The sequence below is a fragment of the Solenopsis invicta genome, chromosome 1, assembly GCF_016802725.1.
Source record: "Solenopsis invicta isolate M01_SB chromosome 1, UNIL_Sinv_3.0, whole genome shotgun sequence".
Lineage (NCBI taxonomy): Eukaryota > Metazoa > Arthropoda > Insecta > Hymenoptera > Formicidae > Solenopsis > Solenopsis invicta.
The window spans coordinates 27,169,963-27,189,008 of NC_052664.1; the positions used below are offsets into that span (position 1 = coordinate 27,169,963).

At 35.8% G+C, this 19,046-nt stretch overlaps 4 protein-coding genes across 5 annotated transcripts in view; 2 read left to right on the top strand and 2 right to left on the bottom strand.

Moving 5' to 3' along the window:
* Positions 1-19: 19 nt before the first annotated feature.
* LOC105201944 (B-cell CLL/lymphoma 7 protein family member A) lies at positions 20-3,453 on the bottom strand. The gene is made up of 4 exons (XM_011170239.3): positions 3,141-3,453; positions 1,529-1,604; positions 1,338-1,443; positions 20-1,255 (listed from the first exon to the last, which is right to left on the bottom strand). The coding sequence occupies exons 1-4, from the start codon at positions 3,230-3,232 to the stop codon at positions 1,137-1,139; spliced, it is 393 nt and encodes a 130-aa protein (XP_011168541.1). The 5' UTR covers positions 3,233-3,453; the 3' UTR covers positions 20-1,136.
* A 160-nt stretch (positions 3,454-3,613) lies between these two features.
* On the top strand, positions 3,614-4,931 carry LOC105201941 (UPF0545 protein C22orf39 homolog). Its single transcript, XM_011170233.3, has 4 exons — positions 3,614-3,630; positions 3,946-4,091; positions 4,303-4,467; positions 4,548-4,931. Exons 2-4 carry the CDS (start codon positions 4,041-4,043, stop codon positions 4,770-4,772), a joined length of 441 nt encoding a protein of 146 aa, XP_011168535.1. The 5' UTR covers positions 3,614-3,630; positions 3,946-4,040; the 3' UTR covers positions 4,773-4,931.
* Positions 4,932-6,101: 1,170 nt separating this feature from the next.
* The window catches only part of LOC105201938, a 69,007-nt gene continuing 56,062 nt past the window's right edge, over positions 6,102-19,046 (top strand). Inside the window, exons 1-7 of one of the 2 annotated variants that reach the window (XM_011170231.3) lie at positions 6,102-7,050; positions 9,658-9,767; positions 9,966-10,171; positions 10,353-10,541; positions 10,628-10,771; positions 12,165-12,261; positions 15,029-15,193. In XM_011170231.3, the coding sequence (XP_011168533.1) occupies positions 6,863-7,050; positions 9,658-9,767; positions 9,966-10,171; positions 10,353-10,541; positions 10,628-10,771; positions 12,165-12,261; positions 15,029-15,193 (1,099 nt within the window). In that variant the 5' untranslated portion in view covers positions 6,102-6,862. Of the gene's footprint in view, positions 7,051-8,895; positions 9,045-9,657; positions 9,768-9,965; positions 10,172-10,352; positions 10,542-10,627; positions 10,772-12,164; positions 12,262-15,028; positions 15,194-19,046 lie in introns of those variants that run through there. The other variant, XM_039452864.1, reaches the window with a different exon arrangement.
* LOC105201937 (cilia- and flagella-associated protein 299) lies at positions 9,991-12,171 on the bottom strand. Its single transcript, XM_011170230.3, has one exon. It carries the CDS (start codon positions 11,889-11,891, stop codon positions 11,175-11,177), a length of 717 nt encoding a protein of 238 aa, XP_011168532.1. The 5' UTR covers positions 11,892-12,171; the 3' UTR covers positions 9,991-11,174.

Genomic DNA, 19,046 nt, shown 5'->3' on the forward strand with positions numbered 1-19,046 from the left:
GTATAGTATGCACTGATTAAGAGGTCATTCAATTATTTTATTGGTATTTGAGCCCAAGCTTATTTTGTACATGTCACGGTGCTATAACGTAACACAGAGGAATGCAAGTTCTTCTATAGTATCAATAGATGGAAAAAAAATGATATTCGAGATATATACAATGATTTTTAAAGACTATTAAAAGCGTGAACCTTGTCTGAAGGTAAAATATATGTATATGTATGTATGCATTTTTTTTCAGCACTTGACTTATTGCAAAACTCATAATACCTTTCGAGCATTCTGCAAAATATTCCCCGATGCAACAATATATCGTTATAGCGAGAAAAAATATAGTTTAGAAAGAAAATAATACTGCAATATTACTACGCAATCACTACAAATATACAATCCGTTTATCGAGTCTCTTTCAATTTTCGAATTCACTTTTACAATCTTTACCCTAGAATATTGCAAGGGTTACATGTCACTTTATTATTCTCGAAAAACGGATAACAATCATTTCATTTTTTTTTTACTCAAAACTTTAATTCTTTATCAACTCATAAACTAAGACATATGGATCAGGAACTCAGGACATGCTAACAAATTGACTGCTTCTACATAGAACTACGTGTCACTTTTATGCAATGTATGGAAATTAGAACTTAATGACTATATTCGTGCCTGTTCCTACATATGTATTGGTTTACAAGTGGATTGACTTGTGATTCTTAAAAATTGTGTTTAAAAGTAATATACATACATACATAAACGAATTAAGCGTTCGCCCGATTTTATTCCATTAGCCGATCGTTGTTTTTAGTTTAGTTCTAAATTCAATGGGAAAATTTATAATAAATTCATATGTAAAAAAATAAACTCCATTATACATAATTTAAAACGTTTCATAAGATTGATACTATTTGTAGTTATAAGTATATGTATGTATATATATATTTATTTATTTATATATTATCTATATCTCACTAAATTTGGATGAAACAGAAAAGAAAAACTTATCTTGTAATTCATCCATATTGAAAAGTTTGACTTAACGTAAAATTATAAAGTGCAAATTTACGAAAGAGATAGATCCCTATGTATGTAACTCCCTATATGGTGTGGGCGGTGATGCTGTAATTGTAGATCGAACATTAGTCAGTCTTTAATCTCTTAGGTGCAGGTTCGCTGTTTTGTGAATTAGAATCTTCCGAAAAGCCCAAATGTGCCGAGAAATCTGTCAGTCCTTGGGAATCGCTAACAGTGGAGAAACCTAATGTGTCAGAAAATCCATATTTTATTAATCACATAATACACATAATAACGCCTTCACGAATTACCAAATTCAAACTCACATGTATTGGAATCTTCTGTAAGTCCGAAATTAGAATTTGATGATTCTATTCCTCCTTTCCTTGGTAAACCGTTTTCCTTATCAGAAACTATCTTTCCTTTTTTCTTCTGTAAAATAAAACATTTGTTCTCAATTTATGTAATTATCTGATTCAGTTAATTTTCATCAACATGAACGTCTTATGTGAAATACCTGATCGAGTGTTGAAATTGGAACCCATTTATATATTTTCATAGTTGTTTCACCTATTGTGACCCATTTTTTTTCCCTGCAGTTACATATACATTTAGAATTCTATTATTTATTTATTTTCATGTAAATAACAAGTTTAACAGAATAGAAAAGAAGAGCACATCTTTTAGTATGCACAATAAAGGATGAAAGAAAATTGTTTTATTTTTCATAACTAAACTAAACAGAATAGATAAAATAATGACTTGCAAAATACAATACTTATTTTATTAATAAAAGATTAACCAACTATTTTGTCTTTAATACAGATTTTATTTGATTATAATTAAATTTTTATGCTGATATTTTTTTCTGTGATTTTATATAATTTTAGGTTCATCAATCGGCTGAAATAAATTCTTGATCTTGAAACACAGTTCTAACAAGTAATATGACAACTGATAATTTAATAATAATGCTAACAAGCATCTATTATGACAATGAGAAATAATATTTAGGAGATTCTTATTAGCAACACTGTTATAATAAATGCTTGTTAGCATCATTATTAAATTGATTATAAAGTTAACATTGTGATATTATACTTATTCAACTTAGAACTGTACTTTAAAATTGAAAATTTATTTGATACTCAGTTTGATCAATTTACAAATGTACATAAAAAAATATCAGCACAAAGATTGTTATGACCAAAAAAATAAAATTTATCTATAGCTGTTTTCACAAAGTTTTCAATCTATATTCTCCTATTATTATAGACTTTATTCTTGCAATAAGGATGTGCAACATTTAATTAGTTATCAGTGCAATTGTATCATTCTTCTAGCAGAATATCTTTCAAGAGATATTGGAGAAGAAAATCCATTTTTTCACTCAGTCCTTTAAAACTGCTCACAATGACTCACGATATGATATTTAGGTCATATATCACTGATAATATTTAATTCATAAAGTTGCATTGAACAAGAAAAACGTTGAAGTTTTGAAGAATAAAAGGCAATTTTGAAAAATAATGTAAAAAGCAAATTTTTTCCTTCAACTTACTTGTATAATCAATTGAAAGATTATCTACTAAAAGAATAGTACATTTGGTGTCTGTTCAGGACTTGTATAATCTTATTCCAAAAAAAGATAAAAAAAATTAAAAACAAAGATTAATCTCTTATATATTAATAAAAAAAGCAGTGTATTTCACAGGTATGTTCACATTATTGTGTCCTCTGTATCACTGTATGTTTTTGTCCTTGTTGCTGTGAAAAATTCTCACTGTATCCACAGTTCATTGTCAGCTAAGAGATTATCAATCAAACTGACGACGTTCTTATTCGAACGCTGGTTTTTAGCAGATTAAAAGCTTCTATCGAGCAATTTTCACATAAATTTATACTCGAAATCGGTACTTTAACTTCGCGAACATTAGCGACTACCTTGCAGTCTTTCATTGGTATTTTTTCGGGTACACACTCTTCAAGAATTAAAAAAAAAACAAAGGCACCTGCTTCACTTTATTGCGCGATCCGTGATCATCCTCCGAGAAACATGCGATAAACAACAAACAAGAGATCGGAGCAATTCTCCGCGTTTTTCTTCCGACACCGCACAGGAAACTTACCAATGGCGAACTTTGTCAACTACTTGCATCACACGTTTAATGTCGTCCTTGGCACGACTACGAGTCTCCGCGCGCACAGACCGCGACATCATATTATTGTTTACGTGCGATTAGATCACCGGTAATCAATTATTGCACCAGCTGTACGGCTCCAAAGATACCGGGACATCCGTGGGGCACGAACAGCGAAGAGGTTAGGAAAGTGACAGAGAGGTAAGAATCTCTACCGCCCGTACTTCACATCCCACACTCTTGTTACTTCACTTCACCGCAACGCCGCCGCCGCCGAGGAGGAGAGTGCTTGTGTTTTTGGTTTTCGCAATTGTCATAGGCAATCCCTGCAAATCTAGGGAATTTAGCGTTATGTATAAACATTTTTCCCTTGGAACGAATCAACTCGACGAAAATCGAACCAATCATATTGCACTTTAATCAGCGGTTGAAATTTAAAATATATTTTACATAAATTAAAATTATTTGCAAAAAATAAGTAAGGAAAACAAAATAATTGCAATCAATTTTTTTAAGCTTTATCTATTCTACATCTCTTTATTTCAAATGAGCCGCACAACAACGATTGAATCTGTAGTTATAGACGAGTTTATTAATTTCTTAATTAACCAATCGCAAATATAACTTTGCTGTGTAAAAGCTGTATTATAATGTGATTGATCAATTTTGTTAATAATATAATTATAATTTTATTCACGAATATCTAATCTAACTTATACCTAACCTAATGCCGTGTTTAATTGCGACTTTCACCATAACCTATACTTAACCTAATATCGCTTTCGGTTTCCAGTTGTATTTACTCACGTGCGCGCTGGACAAGTGTTCGGCAATAAATAGATAACTCTATTTTTCACGAAAATTGAAAAAAATTGATATATCTTGGCTATGGGCGAAGAAGAGAAAGAAGAGAAAACAGCTCGCGAGTATGAATGGATGGTACGTAATTATGTGTCTATATTCATATCATTTTCTGTCGAACATTTTGTAAATAGGTATATAAAATTACATAATAAATATTAGCACTAAGCTATGATTGGTAGGCATTTAGATTGGTTATGTTGTTTTTTTAGTACCAAGTCATGTTATATTGTTTGTTGTTTTTACATTGAATTTCTCTATTTAATGTAAATTTATATTTTTTCTTTAGGTGAGACCATGCATGATATACAAGGATGAGTACAACGATTGTACCAGTGTAAAGGCTCGTTTCAATCAATACTTTATCTTCGGCGAAAAGATTGACTGCAGTCAATGGGAAACCGATTATCGCAATTGCTATCAATGGCAAAAGCACAAGTCAGAAGAGGCATATGTACGTAGGTTACATCAATCGTTTCGACAACAACACATTTGAGTGTATCATGAAGTAATACTTTAATGAAATCTTTGCAGGAGGAGCTGATTAAGAGCGAAAAGCAGCGCCGGGCGCAGCGATTGCACGCGCATTACGCGAACGACGTCTGGGAGAAAAGGGAAAAACCGCCAGAGAACTGGAATGCCCCTCTGCCCGAATGGATGCAAAAGAAGTTTGAAAACTCGTATCTTCACATACGAAGCCAAGAGATGAAGCAGGGCGCGGAGGTATCCTCCCTTGACACGAAATGTACTATATCATAACAGCAGATTTCTTATCTCAAGATTAAGTGTAGCTTGTGTATATGTGTATTTATTATTTAAGTCGAGTCATGTGTGTACAGTAATATGTAGAAAGTTTTGCAACCTGTGAGTAAACATGAAGTCATGATGTGACATTAGATATCTTATCTTGAGGCGCAATTGAGCGAGAAACTATTAATTGCAAAATCATCCTATGATACTATAAGCATCCCTGCCAATCTAGCGTGTGTATCAATCATCTGTGTCGAATCGAATTGAATCTTTGATAGGCGAATTTTTAGTTCATCAAATGATCAGTCATTCGCAAATGCAGCTTTTACAGAACAAGTTGTATTTGTGTATAATATGTATAATCAAATTAAAATCGACTCTGTGAAATTTTTATCGACTCGATTTGAAATGAGTCTCTTTATTTTGAAGTTTTTTTTACATAATATGCTAATTTAAATATAATAAAGTATTTTCACTGACATCGCAAATCTTTAATGGACTGGAAAATTAATCACTATCTCAGACAGCTCACATTATATTGCTAAAATATATTTCATATATTGTATTAATGATTTTTACAGTGATCCAAAATCTTTATAAAAAATTTCAACAAAATATTACTTTTTAAAAATAAATTTCAAGAATGTTTATAAATATTTATGATTATAATTTTAAAAGCTTGGAAAAACGTTTGTTTCCTATTTTTCCATGGATTTTCTCGATTATAGGTGAATTTTTTCAAAAATTTATTGAAGATGAATTGCTCCAGTGAATTTTACTGCCCTTGAGAAAAGAACCGAGAAAATCCGCGAGAAAAGTCTAAAGCTCTTGTTTTTTTCGAATTTTTAAAACTATATTTGATAAATATTTTATGCTATCTGGGATGGTTTTAACAGATAAAAAGTTTGCTGGTTTTGATGAATACATAAAAGATGAATTCGAATCGTCGATAATTTGAGATTATCGAACTATTCAAATTCAAACTTGTTAGATTCGAAAATGAGTTATAAACGAATAGAACCAACTATGACTTCGATTTGATGCGAATTTAAACAATTCGCACATTTCTATTCAAATTCCTGAAGAGAAAGAGAAGGATAAAACCTCAAATTTTAATATATTAATTTCAATATTTTCCATTTGTTTCCCGCCAGAGAAAAGCGCGCATGCGCGACTTCCGTCTTCGCCTTGAATTGAATCAACGGTCGCGCGCGACGGCGCAGAAACTCGCGGAGCAAAACGACAACGGACATTGAAAGAGAGAGAGAGAGAAAGAGAGAATCGTTGCGTCGTCGGTAAGGTCGCGGATGTTGGACATGCGTGGTCGTCCCGAGGACGCGTCAACCGCGGTGATCTCCTAGTGCGTTTTTCTCATCCCCGACGAAAGGAGGAAGTCGATCCGTCCACACCGTCGGTGGAAAGAGAGAGATCGCAGGAGCGCGAAACAAGACGAGAGCAAGCGCGACCACTGTCCGTTTTTCGAACATCGCGGTACGCGTCCCTTCCACCCTTGCTTCTTCTCGCGCTCCCTCTTCCCCAACCCGCCCCCTCTCGTAATTGCGCCGCTCGTTCCTTTCGTTCCACATATCGTACGTGCATACGTGCGTACGTGCGTGCGGAGATCCAACGAAGCATGTGGCCGCGTCCGTACTCCGTAGTCGGTTGCCCGAGTGTGTGACAGTGTGCGACAATGTGCGACGCGGGACGCTCCGCTGAATGAATGACATAACTTATACATAAATGAATATCGTTTATCGCGCGCTGCTGCGTGCTTCGATTCGGAATCGTCGACGAGACGGTGCGTGCGGAGATCGGCCGGATCTCGAGTAGCGTCCCGCGTTCGCACTCGTCGTCTTCGGAGAGTGCGTTAAACGCGAGAAACGTTGAACGCAGAGAGCCGGCGGAGCTCGTACGCGGTGTGCGCGCGCGGCGTGCACGACGGCGGAACGGAACGGAGCGGGAGCGGGAGCGGGAGCGGGAGCTAAGCGGAGCAGAGCGGAGCGGAGCGGCGTGGCCGTGGCGTGTGGCGTCCGTCGCGCGTCGCTCTCACGGCGGGCACGTGCGTTCACGAGCATTCTCAGCACTCACGACGAGTGACAATGGCCGCGGATCGCCTGGTGATCGCGGACGGCGACTACCTCGGCGAGTACTCGCGCTTCTTCGCCGAGTTCGTCGCCAAGGTGAACCCGGACGATCAGCTGCCGGTGAAGGTGAGCGTCTACGACGTCAACGAGAGCGAGCTCGTCGGGGAGATCATCGGCGTCACTCTACAGTACCTCAATCGGATGTGAGTAAACGCGTTTGTTGTTTGGGATTAATCATCCTTCGTGGGTTTCGTGGGAGTGGTGATGATGCGCTGTCACGGCGCGGCGTCTTTCGTGTGCCTGTGTGCGTGTGTGCACGTGTGCGTCTGCATTTGACGTTCTATCGCGACGCCGAAACCCTGCAGCACGACGCGGCGCGGCGCCTCGCGCTTGTGCGACGCGCGAGACTCGTCGCTTTGCAAATTGTAATTGCTTAAGAAATTTTGTTTTTTTTTTTTATGGTTCTACGATACCAGCTAAGATTTATCGAAATTAAAAAACTGAAGGCTTTTTAAATTTATTCTTTCTTTTCTTAATTGACAACAAAATTAAATTTTATTCGCGGATACGTGAATTCTGGACTTGAAACCAGCTGCTAAGAAGAAAACAACGAAAAGTTTGTTTTTTTAATAATTTTTACAGTGAAAATTATTATTTATTTTACTGCAGTTTTAGATAAATAATTTTTTAACGAATAAATGGATTTTTTTGCATGAATATTTATTAAAGTTATTAGAATTTGTATGCATAAACAATTTAATTTTATTCGTAATGCTAATTTCACATCAAATTTGCAAATAAATATCACAAAAATTTTGCATAGATTGTTCTATTATTATGTTTGAGTATCTATGTGAAAATTCGAGCATATTTCTTTAATTGGTTTAAAAGGTATTTAATTTTTTATTTGTACTCAATTCTTATATAAAATCGCGTTTTTCAGTATAATACTCATTCTCAAATTTGATGAGCATTACGAATTAAAAAAAATTTCTTATATTTGCTAATGAAATTCTAATAAATAATATTCGGGCAAAAATTTATTTGATTAGATTACTTATTCGTTTAAAAGTTATTTATTAAAACTGCAGCAAAATAGTATCATTTTCGCTGCATAAACTATTATAAGCCAAATTTGTCTATTTTGCAACGGGTTTCAGAGTCAAAATTCGGATATCCGTGTTAAAGAACCAACAGGTTCGTTTGACTGGTACTGCTGAGAGTAGCAGTCGATTGCAATAAAAGTACTCTTATTAAAAGTGTGAATATTATATAACTTTACTCTAAAGACTGTTATTCGTTTGACAGAATAGACGCAACTGGCGCATCGGCACGGAAAGGAATTCAGTTGAAGCTCGCGAAATTCAAATACAATACTTAGTTTTTATGGTTTGGCTCTTTGTGTACATTTGCACACATTCTTTCGTACGAACGTATCTGACGATGGTCTGGCTTCCTAAACAATGCGAAAATTTTTATCGAGCCCAACAACACGTAAATATATTTATTCAAAGAGCGTTAAAGTTAGATTTAAATTAAATAAGCAACTGATTTACAAATTTAATAAATGAAGGAAGTTGTTATTAATATTAAGATAGTTAGAAGATCATTTCCGAACAATTAAATTTTTTATCCGCGATTAAATTTTTTTGTCATTGATTAGGAAAGAAATAAACGTAAGAAGCCTTTAATTTTTAAATTTTAATAACTTAGCTTATATTATAAAGCTAACAAAACATTTTTATATATTATTTATAATCATTTAATTGATTTTACATCATTTTATTTACATAAATAAAAATTCTTCCAATCGAATAATTGACGTAGATGCAATATTAAAAACAAGAACTCAATTTCTTTAATTAATTGTTACTCTGATAATGTGAGGCTGCGACAAATAATTATCTCTCGTGAGTATTTAAATTCAAATTGGTATTTTTGAGACACCTTATACATATATTACATAAGCATCATTATAGTCTATTTTTACACAGGAAGCCTGAGAAAATTACGAAATATTTTCCCTCGCAAGTCTTTCAATAAACACGATCTGTATTGCATCTATGTGGCACAAAGATTCCCGAGCTCTTGTAAAGTCGCGAGAATATTGTATGCGACATGAAAAAAAAAGTCAGCACGCAAAAAGGTTACGCATAGCTGCACGGTGCATCACGCGAGCAGGAAACGATGGGATTACGTAAGAAATTTGCCCTCTCTTGAACCGCAAGTTCTCCGAAGGCGCGAAACGGCCGAATCGTCGCGAGATGAAAGTTATACTTCCGTGCTCTGTCATCGCTTATCTACTTTAATTGAAACCGTCACGAGACTATCGCCGCCCATCGTCGTCGTTATCACGCGCCAAACGGAAAGGATAATAAACTATATGCGCGATACGCGATAAACGATGAGAGATATAACCGAGTACTGCGACGATTATTTAAGTTCGATATTTTAGTTGCACCTTATGCACTTCTGCATGATTTTTTATTTTTTCTCTCTTCTAAAAATTTTCTAAATATCTGTTTATTTTTTTTTTCAGTATAAAAATTGTTGGTATAGTACTAACTTAATATATTAATCAAAATGAACACTTATGAAATTTGTTTTAGTATTGCTTGTACTACTTATAAAATATGAATTATAACTGTTACAAAACTATCGCTAAAAAAAGCTATTAACACCTTTGTATTTCTTGTTAAGAAAAGTTGAATCCAAACTCTTTAAAACGTATATCTGCATTAATGTAATTAGTATCGCTTTACAGATAATATTTCTCAGAAGTAAGACAAACGGCATACGATTGATTTCAGATACTGTCCACCAAGCCTACAGTCTTACATCGCACGTCTCGTAATACAAGCGATCAAATCAACATGCAAGAAACAGCCAGAAATCTGCGGACTCAGGCAGCAAGAAAAGAGTAAGTTTTTATATTTCTGTGATGCTTTAATAAATATTAAAAAAAAAAAAAAGAATTACAAACCGTCCATGCATTTAAAAAATAATAGTCTTTGATTTCCAAACATTACAATTTTAGTGAGAATAATAGTTATTGAGCTCATGCGCTAAAGTTGAGAGAATAGTTTCTGTTCAATATATTCGATGAATTTTTTTGCAGCGTACGCGCCTTTGAAGCTCATGCAAGCCGTTACGAACGAGGTGAACGAAATCTGCAGGCGGTATTTAGATAACAGTAGGCTAGCTCTTCTTCCACCTCCCTCGTCGACGCCACAAGTGACAGTGGGTGCTACTAGAAATGCCAGGAGAAAAATGGAAGACCGCCATATGATTCTGCACGACTTAAACACCATGTTTAATATTCAGGTAGCGATTTTGTTGGCTCATTCGCAGTTACTCTGTGATTAATGATTTAATGTATAATGTTGAAATAACAAATATTAATTTACACGTCAAAATTTATTGGCAATTATATTAGAAATTAATTCGATCCGATATTGTCGACACATTAATATTCTGAGCTGATACATTAATTTATATTTTATAGGATGACACTATTGTGGATTACTACGCTGTATTCGATGGCCACGGTGGACAGGATGCCGCGGCGTATTGCGCGACACATTTGCATCAGTATTTGGTTGAGAGCGTGCACTATCCTACAGATCCGGAACGTGCGTTGCGCGATGCCTTCCTGACTACTGACGCACAATTCTTAGCAAAATCAAGTACACAGGTAAATGTTTCTTACGTGAAATGCGATATTTTATTTCGCATAACTCCTCGCTATAATAACTCTACCGATTCATCATTTTATTATAGAAATTAAACGGTGGAACAACCGCAATTTGTGCGTTGCTAATAAATAAGAAATTATACATTGCTTGGGTTGGCGACTCCATGGCTTCGCTAGTTACATACGGCAACGTGAAGCAATTGGTAAACCCTCATCGACCCACGAGAGAAGTAAGTAACCTGGATTTCCTATTTCTTTTAATAGAATAAAATGGAAAATGTAAGATAATCTCGTTTTTAAATTACGTATCCAATCGTGCCATCCTCAAAATATCCCGCAATGAAGTAGCATTCGTATTTATATCTGAACGTTAATAATTCTTAATGAAAAATAATTTAGCTCATTGGCTAAATTCGATTGAATCGATAACCCATCAGTTTAATAATCTTTTCTTTAAATCAACGTTTGAAATTATAATTTTAACTTTTAATATTTATTAAAATATTCTTTTCGTTTGCTATCACTGTTTTCTTTCCTTGGAAGAGGGACAAGAAAAGATGCATATCGCGAAGACTAATTTTCCGATTTGAAAATCTATAGTCACTGTAACAACGTTGAATTATATTGACATTTCTAATTTTCATATATAATTTTGCTTCGAATCACATGATCGTACAATATTACGTGCTTATAAAACGGACAATGTATGCGAACTCGTGTCGTTTGTACGCCGGGTGACGTGGCAGCGGGATCGACCGTAATCACCTGTCTGTCATGAATATTTTTAAACAACAGACCACGCTTGAGGTCTACGATCGGCACATAATTACGAGTCTCATTCAAGCACGTCCTGCCCATTCTCCAGTGATAATATGCGAGATCTCGCTTGAGTGGCGACAATCTTCTCTCCCCTCGGTAATACGGCAGCCAATCTTCCGAGTTAAGCCGATCGGCGAAATCGATGTAGGCCGATTCCTCGAATTGTAACTTCGTTATCAAACGGCGGACGAATATGATGGTCGACAGAATCCTCAATCTGTTGGCTCGCTCGCGCAAGGCAAGTTCCTGCATTAATTTACCGACGGGCGACACGAATTCCGACGTGAGTTCGTAAGGCCGGTGAATGGGAAGCAGCAAATTCCTAACGATTCGTAAGCGACGATGAAAGCTCTCCTCGCTCAGAGTCTCGCCGGTGCAGCGGTAACCGAGCTCAGCTAACTGGCGCGCGGTTTTTCTGCTTCTGAGATAGCAGACATCCGCAGAGGTCACCAGCGAGTCTAAATATTCTTCGTAATTTTGAAAATTCAGCAATCTTCTGTCGCTGTCGGTCTGCGTTCCGATTACAGTCATGTTTAAAGAGGAAAGAGATAGGAGATTTTATTTTTAAACCCGTAATTTTACATTGCCGTTGACGTTCGGAATCCTTTGTATCGCGAACAATCGAGTTGCGTGAAATGTGAATCTAAAGTAATCCAAGCGAGAGTATCGAAGTATCGACACGTTTGACATTTATACGTTATCACGAAAATATTATATTGGACTTTTTTTTATTAACAATACCAAGATCCATCGAGATCGAGTACAATGTGCCCTATTTACTATACATCATCTTTTTTCCTTCAGGACGAGAGCGAACGGATTCGCAATATGGGAGGAGTCGTCGTCCATTGTATGGGTGTCTTGCGAGTAAATGGATTTCTCAGTATATCCCGAGCTATTGGTAAGTACGTATGTATGTACATACGTTGTTTTTTTTTTATAAAAATCGAAAACTTTACTAAAAATAAAATACTTTTGCATTTTCAATTTTGTCATGTAGTAAAGGATTTAAAGCATTAGATAATTAAACAGGAACATGTTTAATGTCAATTTCTATCAATGTAAAGTAACTTTAATTTCAGTTTATGTTACTTTTTAATTTTTTCTAATTTTTAGGATTAGAAAAAGATAAAAAGTAAATTAAAACCGGGATTAAAATTAATCTATATTAGATTAATATTAATATTAATATATACTGCTAAAAATAGAGGATAATTTTGCCTCCGATTAACTTGATTGACAATTAATGCATCAAGTAATACTTAAAATACTTTATTAACTGCATGGTAGAAGATAGAATTTTTTTTGACATATAAAACAAGATTTAAATGAATTTTCGAATTATATAGCTAACACTTTTGCAATTGTACCGGTTGAATTAATTAGTTATTCGAAATTTAGTTATTTTAAAAGAATTTTTTAAAATAAAATTTCTACTTTTTTATTATCCACACAATCTTCGCCGTATTGAAGAGGACACATGGTACGATATGAATGTATAGATGGAGACAGCGTGGTCGATCATGACATATAATAAACGAGATGCTCGTCCTCGTTCAGAATATCAGAAGGGACGAAGTCAATATCATTTTTGAGTGTCGAACATTATAGATTTAAAGGGATGTTGATAAAATTTTTCTACTCTGATGAAAATTTTTCTCATAATTTTTATATGGATTGAATATTTTTCAGAAATACTCAGAAAGTCTATATCTTCTCTTGGAATTTTTTATACATGTAAATACTGAAATATTCTAAGATTTCTCATCTAATAATTTCTAAATAGCACTTTTAACTTTTTCAGATTTTATACAGAAATTATAGAACAAAAATCCTTAGAAAACTTAGGATATTTCATAATTAATATGAAAAATATATATACATAAGTATATAAAAAATTCTGAGAAAAGATGTAAACTATCTGAATATTTCTCAAAAGTGTTCCAATTCGTATAAAAAAATCTGTGAAAGTTATAAAATTATATAGAAATTCTTAAAAATTCTGAGAAAAAGATTCACCAAGATGAGTTGCATAATCAGGTTTCACAATGATCTAATGAATTTTTCTGAGAACTTAAAGGCAATAAATCTCAATCTTAAAGATCTTGAAGATAATAATCTAAAATTAATCTTCTCGAATTCGAAATTGATCACGCCTAATTCTTATGAAAGCACGTTAAATTACTGCTGCACCGAACGCTTCATACGGAAGTGTTTTTTTTTAACTTCCATTTTCCTTGGCGGATTGTAAGGCAACTTTTTCGCTTTTCACGGTCCGCAAAATCTCGAGTCTGCGCACGTAAACGAAACGTCGAAAACGTGGTTTGCAACTGACAATGAGTAATCGAGATCGGTGTTGTTTTCGACGGATTCGAATTACCACGCCAGACGGAAGTAATTGCACCGTGTGCGTTTGTCGGATACGCTACTTTCGCATTGACGTAATCGGCGCGAGCTTTCCCGCGTTGTAGAATTGAAGTCATTCGGCGTGGTCGAATTCCCGGTCATCGCGAGCAACCCGCGCCGCTCGTCGGCAGACGTTGTCGAAACGGGCTCGTTCGCGAGGTAGCCCAAGTAAGGAACCCGATCGCCCGGGTGAGCCCCGTGCCCAATTACGGCTTAAAGTGCCGGACCTGTAAAGGTGAACGAGGAAAGGGAGGAAAAAAAAAATTCTGGCCGCGTGTCGGGTATCCTGCTTGGTTCCGTTCGCCCGCTGACACAATACTACGTGCAGTTACGCTCCGGGAGCGCTCTACCGAGTGTGGCTCGCACAATCGCATGTCCGGAATAATTAAAAGACTGTTTCTCCCATTCCTGCTTATCTTTCGACGCGTATAGGGCTCGCAAATTCGCGAACGTATCGAACGTATCGAACGTTCATCGAGCGCGTTGATCTTCCGACGCGCTCCGGAGATCAAAGATGACCCTGCGCCATCTGTAAAAAGAGATTTTTACCACGACGTTTTGTTATCTAGGCATGTTTATTGCATTTTATTGTCCTATTCCTCTTGAAATTACGTCGTATAAGAGCCGATTGTATCAACACGGCTTAAATAAGCCCGGCTTAATGACTCGCCGTCGTTAACATGGAGTGTTTAATTAACCGAAATTAATTACCGCTAACATTGTTAGCACAAGCAGGTCCCAAATGAAAACCTCGGGCGGGGCTCATTACGAATTTGTAAAAATTAATTTGTCTTGTGTGGTGAATGAAGTAACTCGCTCGCGTGATGCAAATACGTTTTCTCGTATGTATAGTATACGTATAATATCGTTTGTGTACTAAGCTAAGCTCCGCTCCGGCGCGGTTTCGCGAGGATGGAAGAAAAAGCGTTCGGATTCATAATAACCGGAAGCGCGCGCGTTTGCGGCGTTGTTGCAGCGGCGTCGTTATTTAAATTAGCCGCGCCATTCATTAAACAGTTAATTATACTTAATTGCGCGCCGCGTGGCGTGTTTTTCACGTGTAAAATATCTGAATTACGGCTTTACCAATGGGTAAACCGTAACAGTTGCCTCCGCGCGCCAATCTTAATCGCATACTTTCGGAGCTGAACATTCCTTTCCGCTTTTCGCGTTCGCGCCTAGTAAGCCTCCGCGAGCGAGCGCGTGCCTCTCAACAGCGGAGCGGTCGTTCTTTCATTTCTTTTTTTCTTTTTTCCTTCCAGGCGATGTCCCGTATAAACCGTACATCAGCGGCGAGCCTGAGGTCCGATGCGTACCTCTGGACGGTACCGAGGATTTCCTCATAATCGCCTGCGACGGATTGTGGGACTACGTTGATCAGAGAACCGCGGCGCTTCGCGTCTACCGGCAGGTGCAACAGAATCCCTGTGAGTACAACATATTTTCACTTGACTCAACAATTTTATTGATAAAAATTTTTGAGTAAATCGGTAGCGTTGTGCACGACGTTCGACAGAGCTTGAATTCTTCTCATTATTTTTTTCTTCGTTTTTATCGTGTTATTTATTGGAGCGCTCGCCTGGTTATCCAATTTAATGAATCGAAAGGAGGCAACATTAATTCTAGAATAATATTGCTGTTGAATGAAATAACAGTGTTGGTATTTTAACAAGTAAATTTTATGTCCGAGGAAATAGACCATTCTTAATTAATGTAATACACAATTTTCATATATTTCACACTTCCATTGACAAAATATTTATAATTTACGTGAAAAGAATTCAGGTTTTGTTGAAGTACCTAAAAATGTAGCCAGGTGCAGATCTGAAAATAATTTTGTTAGACATTAAAATAATTGGGAAAAAATTTTAAGCATTTTACATAATTATTTTGAAGATCTAACAAAATTTTACTTCAACATCGTTCTCTCCGTATAGATCTTCATAAGCGCAAATATCCTAATTATATTCAACGAGGGACAATTTTAGCAGGGTAGAACGCCTTACTGAGCAATGGCATAGCTGAACATAGTTGGGCACAGCTCAGCGCTCAGAAACTTTATTAGGGTAGGTTGGGACAAGTGGAAGGACTATGTGGGGATTTCACGTCAAATTTACGCACATTAGCAGTCTGGAATTTAGCGAGTTAAAAGGGTCAAAAGCACTGAAACTCCTCAGGCGTAAATTAATTTTTATGCGGTCTTTGAGATGCTAAAAACGTTCAAAACGAAGAACGTTTTTCAGAGCGCGACTAATTATTTTCTACAATTTATAAAACTTAAGAAACTAGCTATGTGAGCTTCCTTCGTGAATCGCGGTACATTTTCACAAGTAAACTCGTAGGAAATCGCAGGATCTAGGATTTCGTACGAAAGAAGAAACGTTTTACTGAGAAATAACGAGGAGAAAATCCACCGAACATCACCGCTCGATAAATAAACGGCGCGCAAGTGCTCGACGTACATTGATCGATACGATGTACTTGGAAGCGATAAAAGCGTGCACTCTCGCAGGAAACCCAAGCCGAATCATTTTGCGCCAGCGATACCGCGATACTCGCGAGAAAGTAGGGGAAACGCGATGTCGTTTCGTCGAGGAATTTGTGCTAGAAAAGACGAATCTCTTTGTAATCCAGTCTCTCTCCTTCTCTCTCTTCACATTCGTGGCCTTTACATGTTATGCTCTGTTTCCTCGGATTTCTCGGACGGACGAGACACAAAATTTGCGTAGCGTTTTACGCAAAGTGCTCTTCTGCCAATCGCTCGATTTTCCTGACGATGCTTTTGCACGAAATTCACGAAGAATCGAGATGAGAGTGAAGATGAGATAGCGCGTGATATGTCCATGAAATATAATTTTGACGTTTCTTTGCGCGAACTATTCAGCGATCGATTCATTCTTCGCATCGGCTAAGCTATTTTTTTACGAGATATGTTCGAAAACAGAAAGAGCAAGGGAATGAGAAATTATCATAATTTCGTAAACGTAGCTGACACAGGCTGTTTTTTTCCAAGAGGAAAAAATGTCGATAGTGTTTTGATTTAAGTGAACGGTATCAACAATTATGACAACGGTCACTTGCATAAATTTATTTTAATGATAATAATCATTACATGTACAATATATGAGATATTCCACATACCTTTTATAAAGTTAATCTTGTAATTTTTTATGAATATTGATTTGTTATTGAAAATATCAAAGTATCGATACATCTGTGTGAATGAGCAAAATGCTTCAATATTCTCAATATTTTTTTATTTAAAATTATTCGAAAAATTTGCAGTTGAATGGAAATGTTACTCATTTGCTGCGACAACGTAATTAAAAAAAAATTGTCACTTTTGAGTTCTTTGCAAAAAAAAAATGAATTCTGACGAAAATTCAATAGATGAATAATTATAAATAAAGAGCTAATGATAATTTTATCTCTTCACAATCAATAAACTAAATCGTTACACTAAAACTTTGTTAAAAAATAATAATATTATAAAATTTTAATGATTCAAAATAATATTTAAACTGGAAAATTTTATTTTTTGAGTTCTGTCATTGTAGTGCAGTCTGAGCGACGTATCCGGGACAACGATACATACCGGGATAGATACAGAATCACGTATATAAACTCGATGCTAATTGAAGCTTATTGCAAACGACATTTTTCCAAGTATCGGCAATCTCCAACCGGATGAAAGCAATAAAGTCGATAAGTCTTTTTCCGAAACCTACGTATTTTATTTGAAATGAACTCGTTACGCGAACTCGTAATCGAATCATCATCCTCGCCTTAATGCGAGGTACTGTCTCGAAGAGACTGTCTTCTTTCTGCTATCTGCTGCATCTCATGTTTTTTTAATTCCTGCCTTAGTGGTGTCGAAGGAAGGTCTGTCGAATGTAACGCGGAGTCGGTGCTCGCCTTTTCCTTCGTCCTCGCAAGCAAGCAGACCGATCGGCAAGCTTGGCGGCTCCTCCGATCATTCTCTCACTCGCTCGACATCCGTCTGCACGGTCGGCCGTCTCTCTCCCGTCTCGCCTATTCCTCGGGACGTTTTCCCTTCGATTGATTTTTCGCGACTGAACCCCCGCGTCTCGCGTCTCTCAGTTGGTGACTCAGTGATTCACAGTGATTCATAGTGCCTCTAAGGAGGAGGGCTTCGAGGAGAATATTAGGAGTCCGATCGATTGCCTTCGTACAAATTCTGTGCCCGGTAAGTCCCCGTCATTCTCAATCAATTGATTGCTAAGCGAATAACGAGAATGAAGAATAGTGGACAGGAAAGAAAAAATCTATCTAGTACCTTTAAAAGATTTATCTAATTGTTTATCTAGAAAACAGAGATTTTTGAACGTTGCACCGAGAAAAAGAAAGTTATTAAATTGAAAACTAAATTTTTCAACTTGATTAAATTTCTTTAGTTTATGAATTTATGTATTTTACTCAAATACATAAAACATGTGAACTTTAAGTGTTTATATATTTAACTTAAGCACATGTATATTTAACTTAAATACATAAATAGTTGAATTGAAGAAATTTAATCAAGTTGAAAATTTTAGTTAACAACATTCTTCTCGGTGCATTGGCTAGCAAAAATCCTTGTAAAATTATTTAAAAATTGTACACAAAAAGAACAGTTTTGCTGAAATATCTAAAAATTTAGCTATAATATGATATATGAAAATAATTTAGTTGGACTCTCGAAATAATTATACCTATAAGAATATTTAAGTTGATTGCTGTTTGATTGTCGAAATTTTTTGCATTATATACCATCATGCTTGAGAGCGTCTTTCATAATTATTTTTAATGGTTCAACAAAATTATTTTCAGATATGTATCTAGTTAAATTTTTAGATACTTCAGCAAAATTATTCCTTTCATGTAATTACTATTTTTATCGGCTAATGAATAATTGAAGATCTTAATGAATTAGAGACTTGAGTCAGCTAAATTAATTTAAGTTGCTTATCCATTATTCATAATCACCTGAAATACGCGAATCTTTTGAAATGTACATTAAAGGTGCATTATTAAATAATCGATGATTCGAGTACTGCTATTATTTTATCGATTTCTGTATTTTCAAAGTCCATTTCATCAAAACGCTATTTTCTATAAATTTTTGAGGGATTTTTGCAAACGCTACTGAATAGCAAAAATTCTTGTAAAATTACTAAGAAATTATATTTAATTAATTTTCATTTTTGTAGAGCACGGTGAACACCGACATTTGATTGGGAAATAATTGAGATCCTTAAATAATGAAGTAACAGAATAATT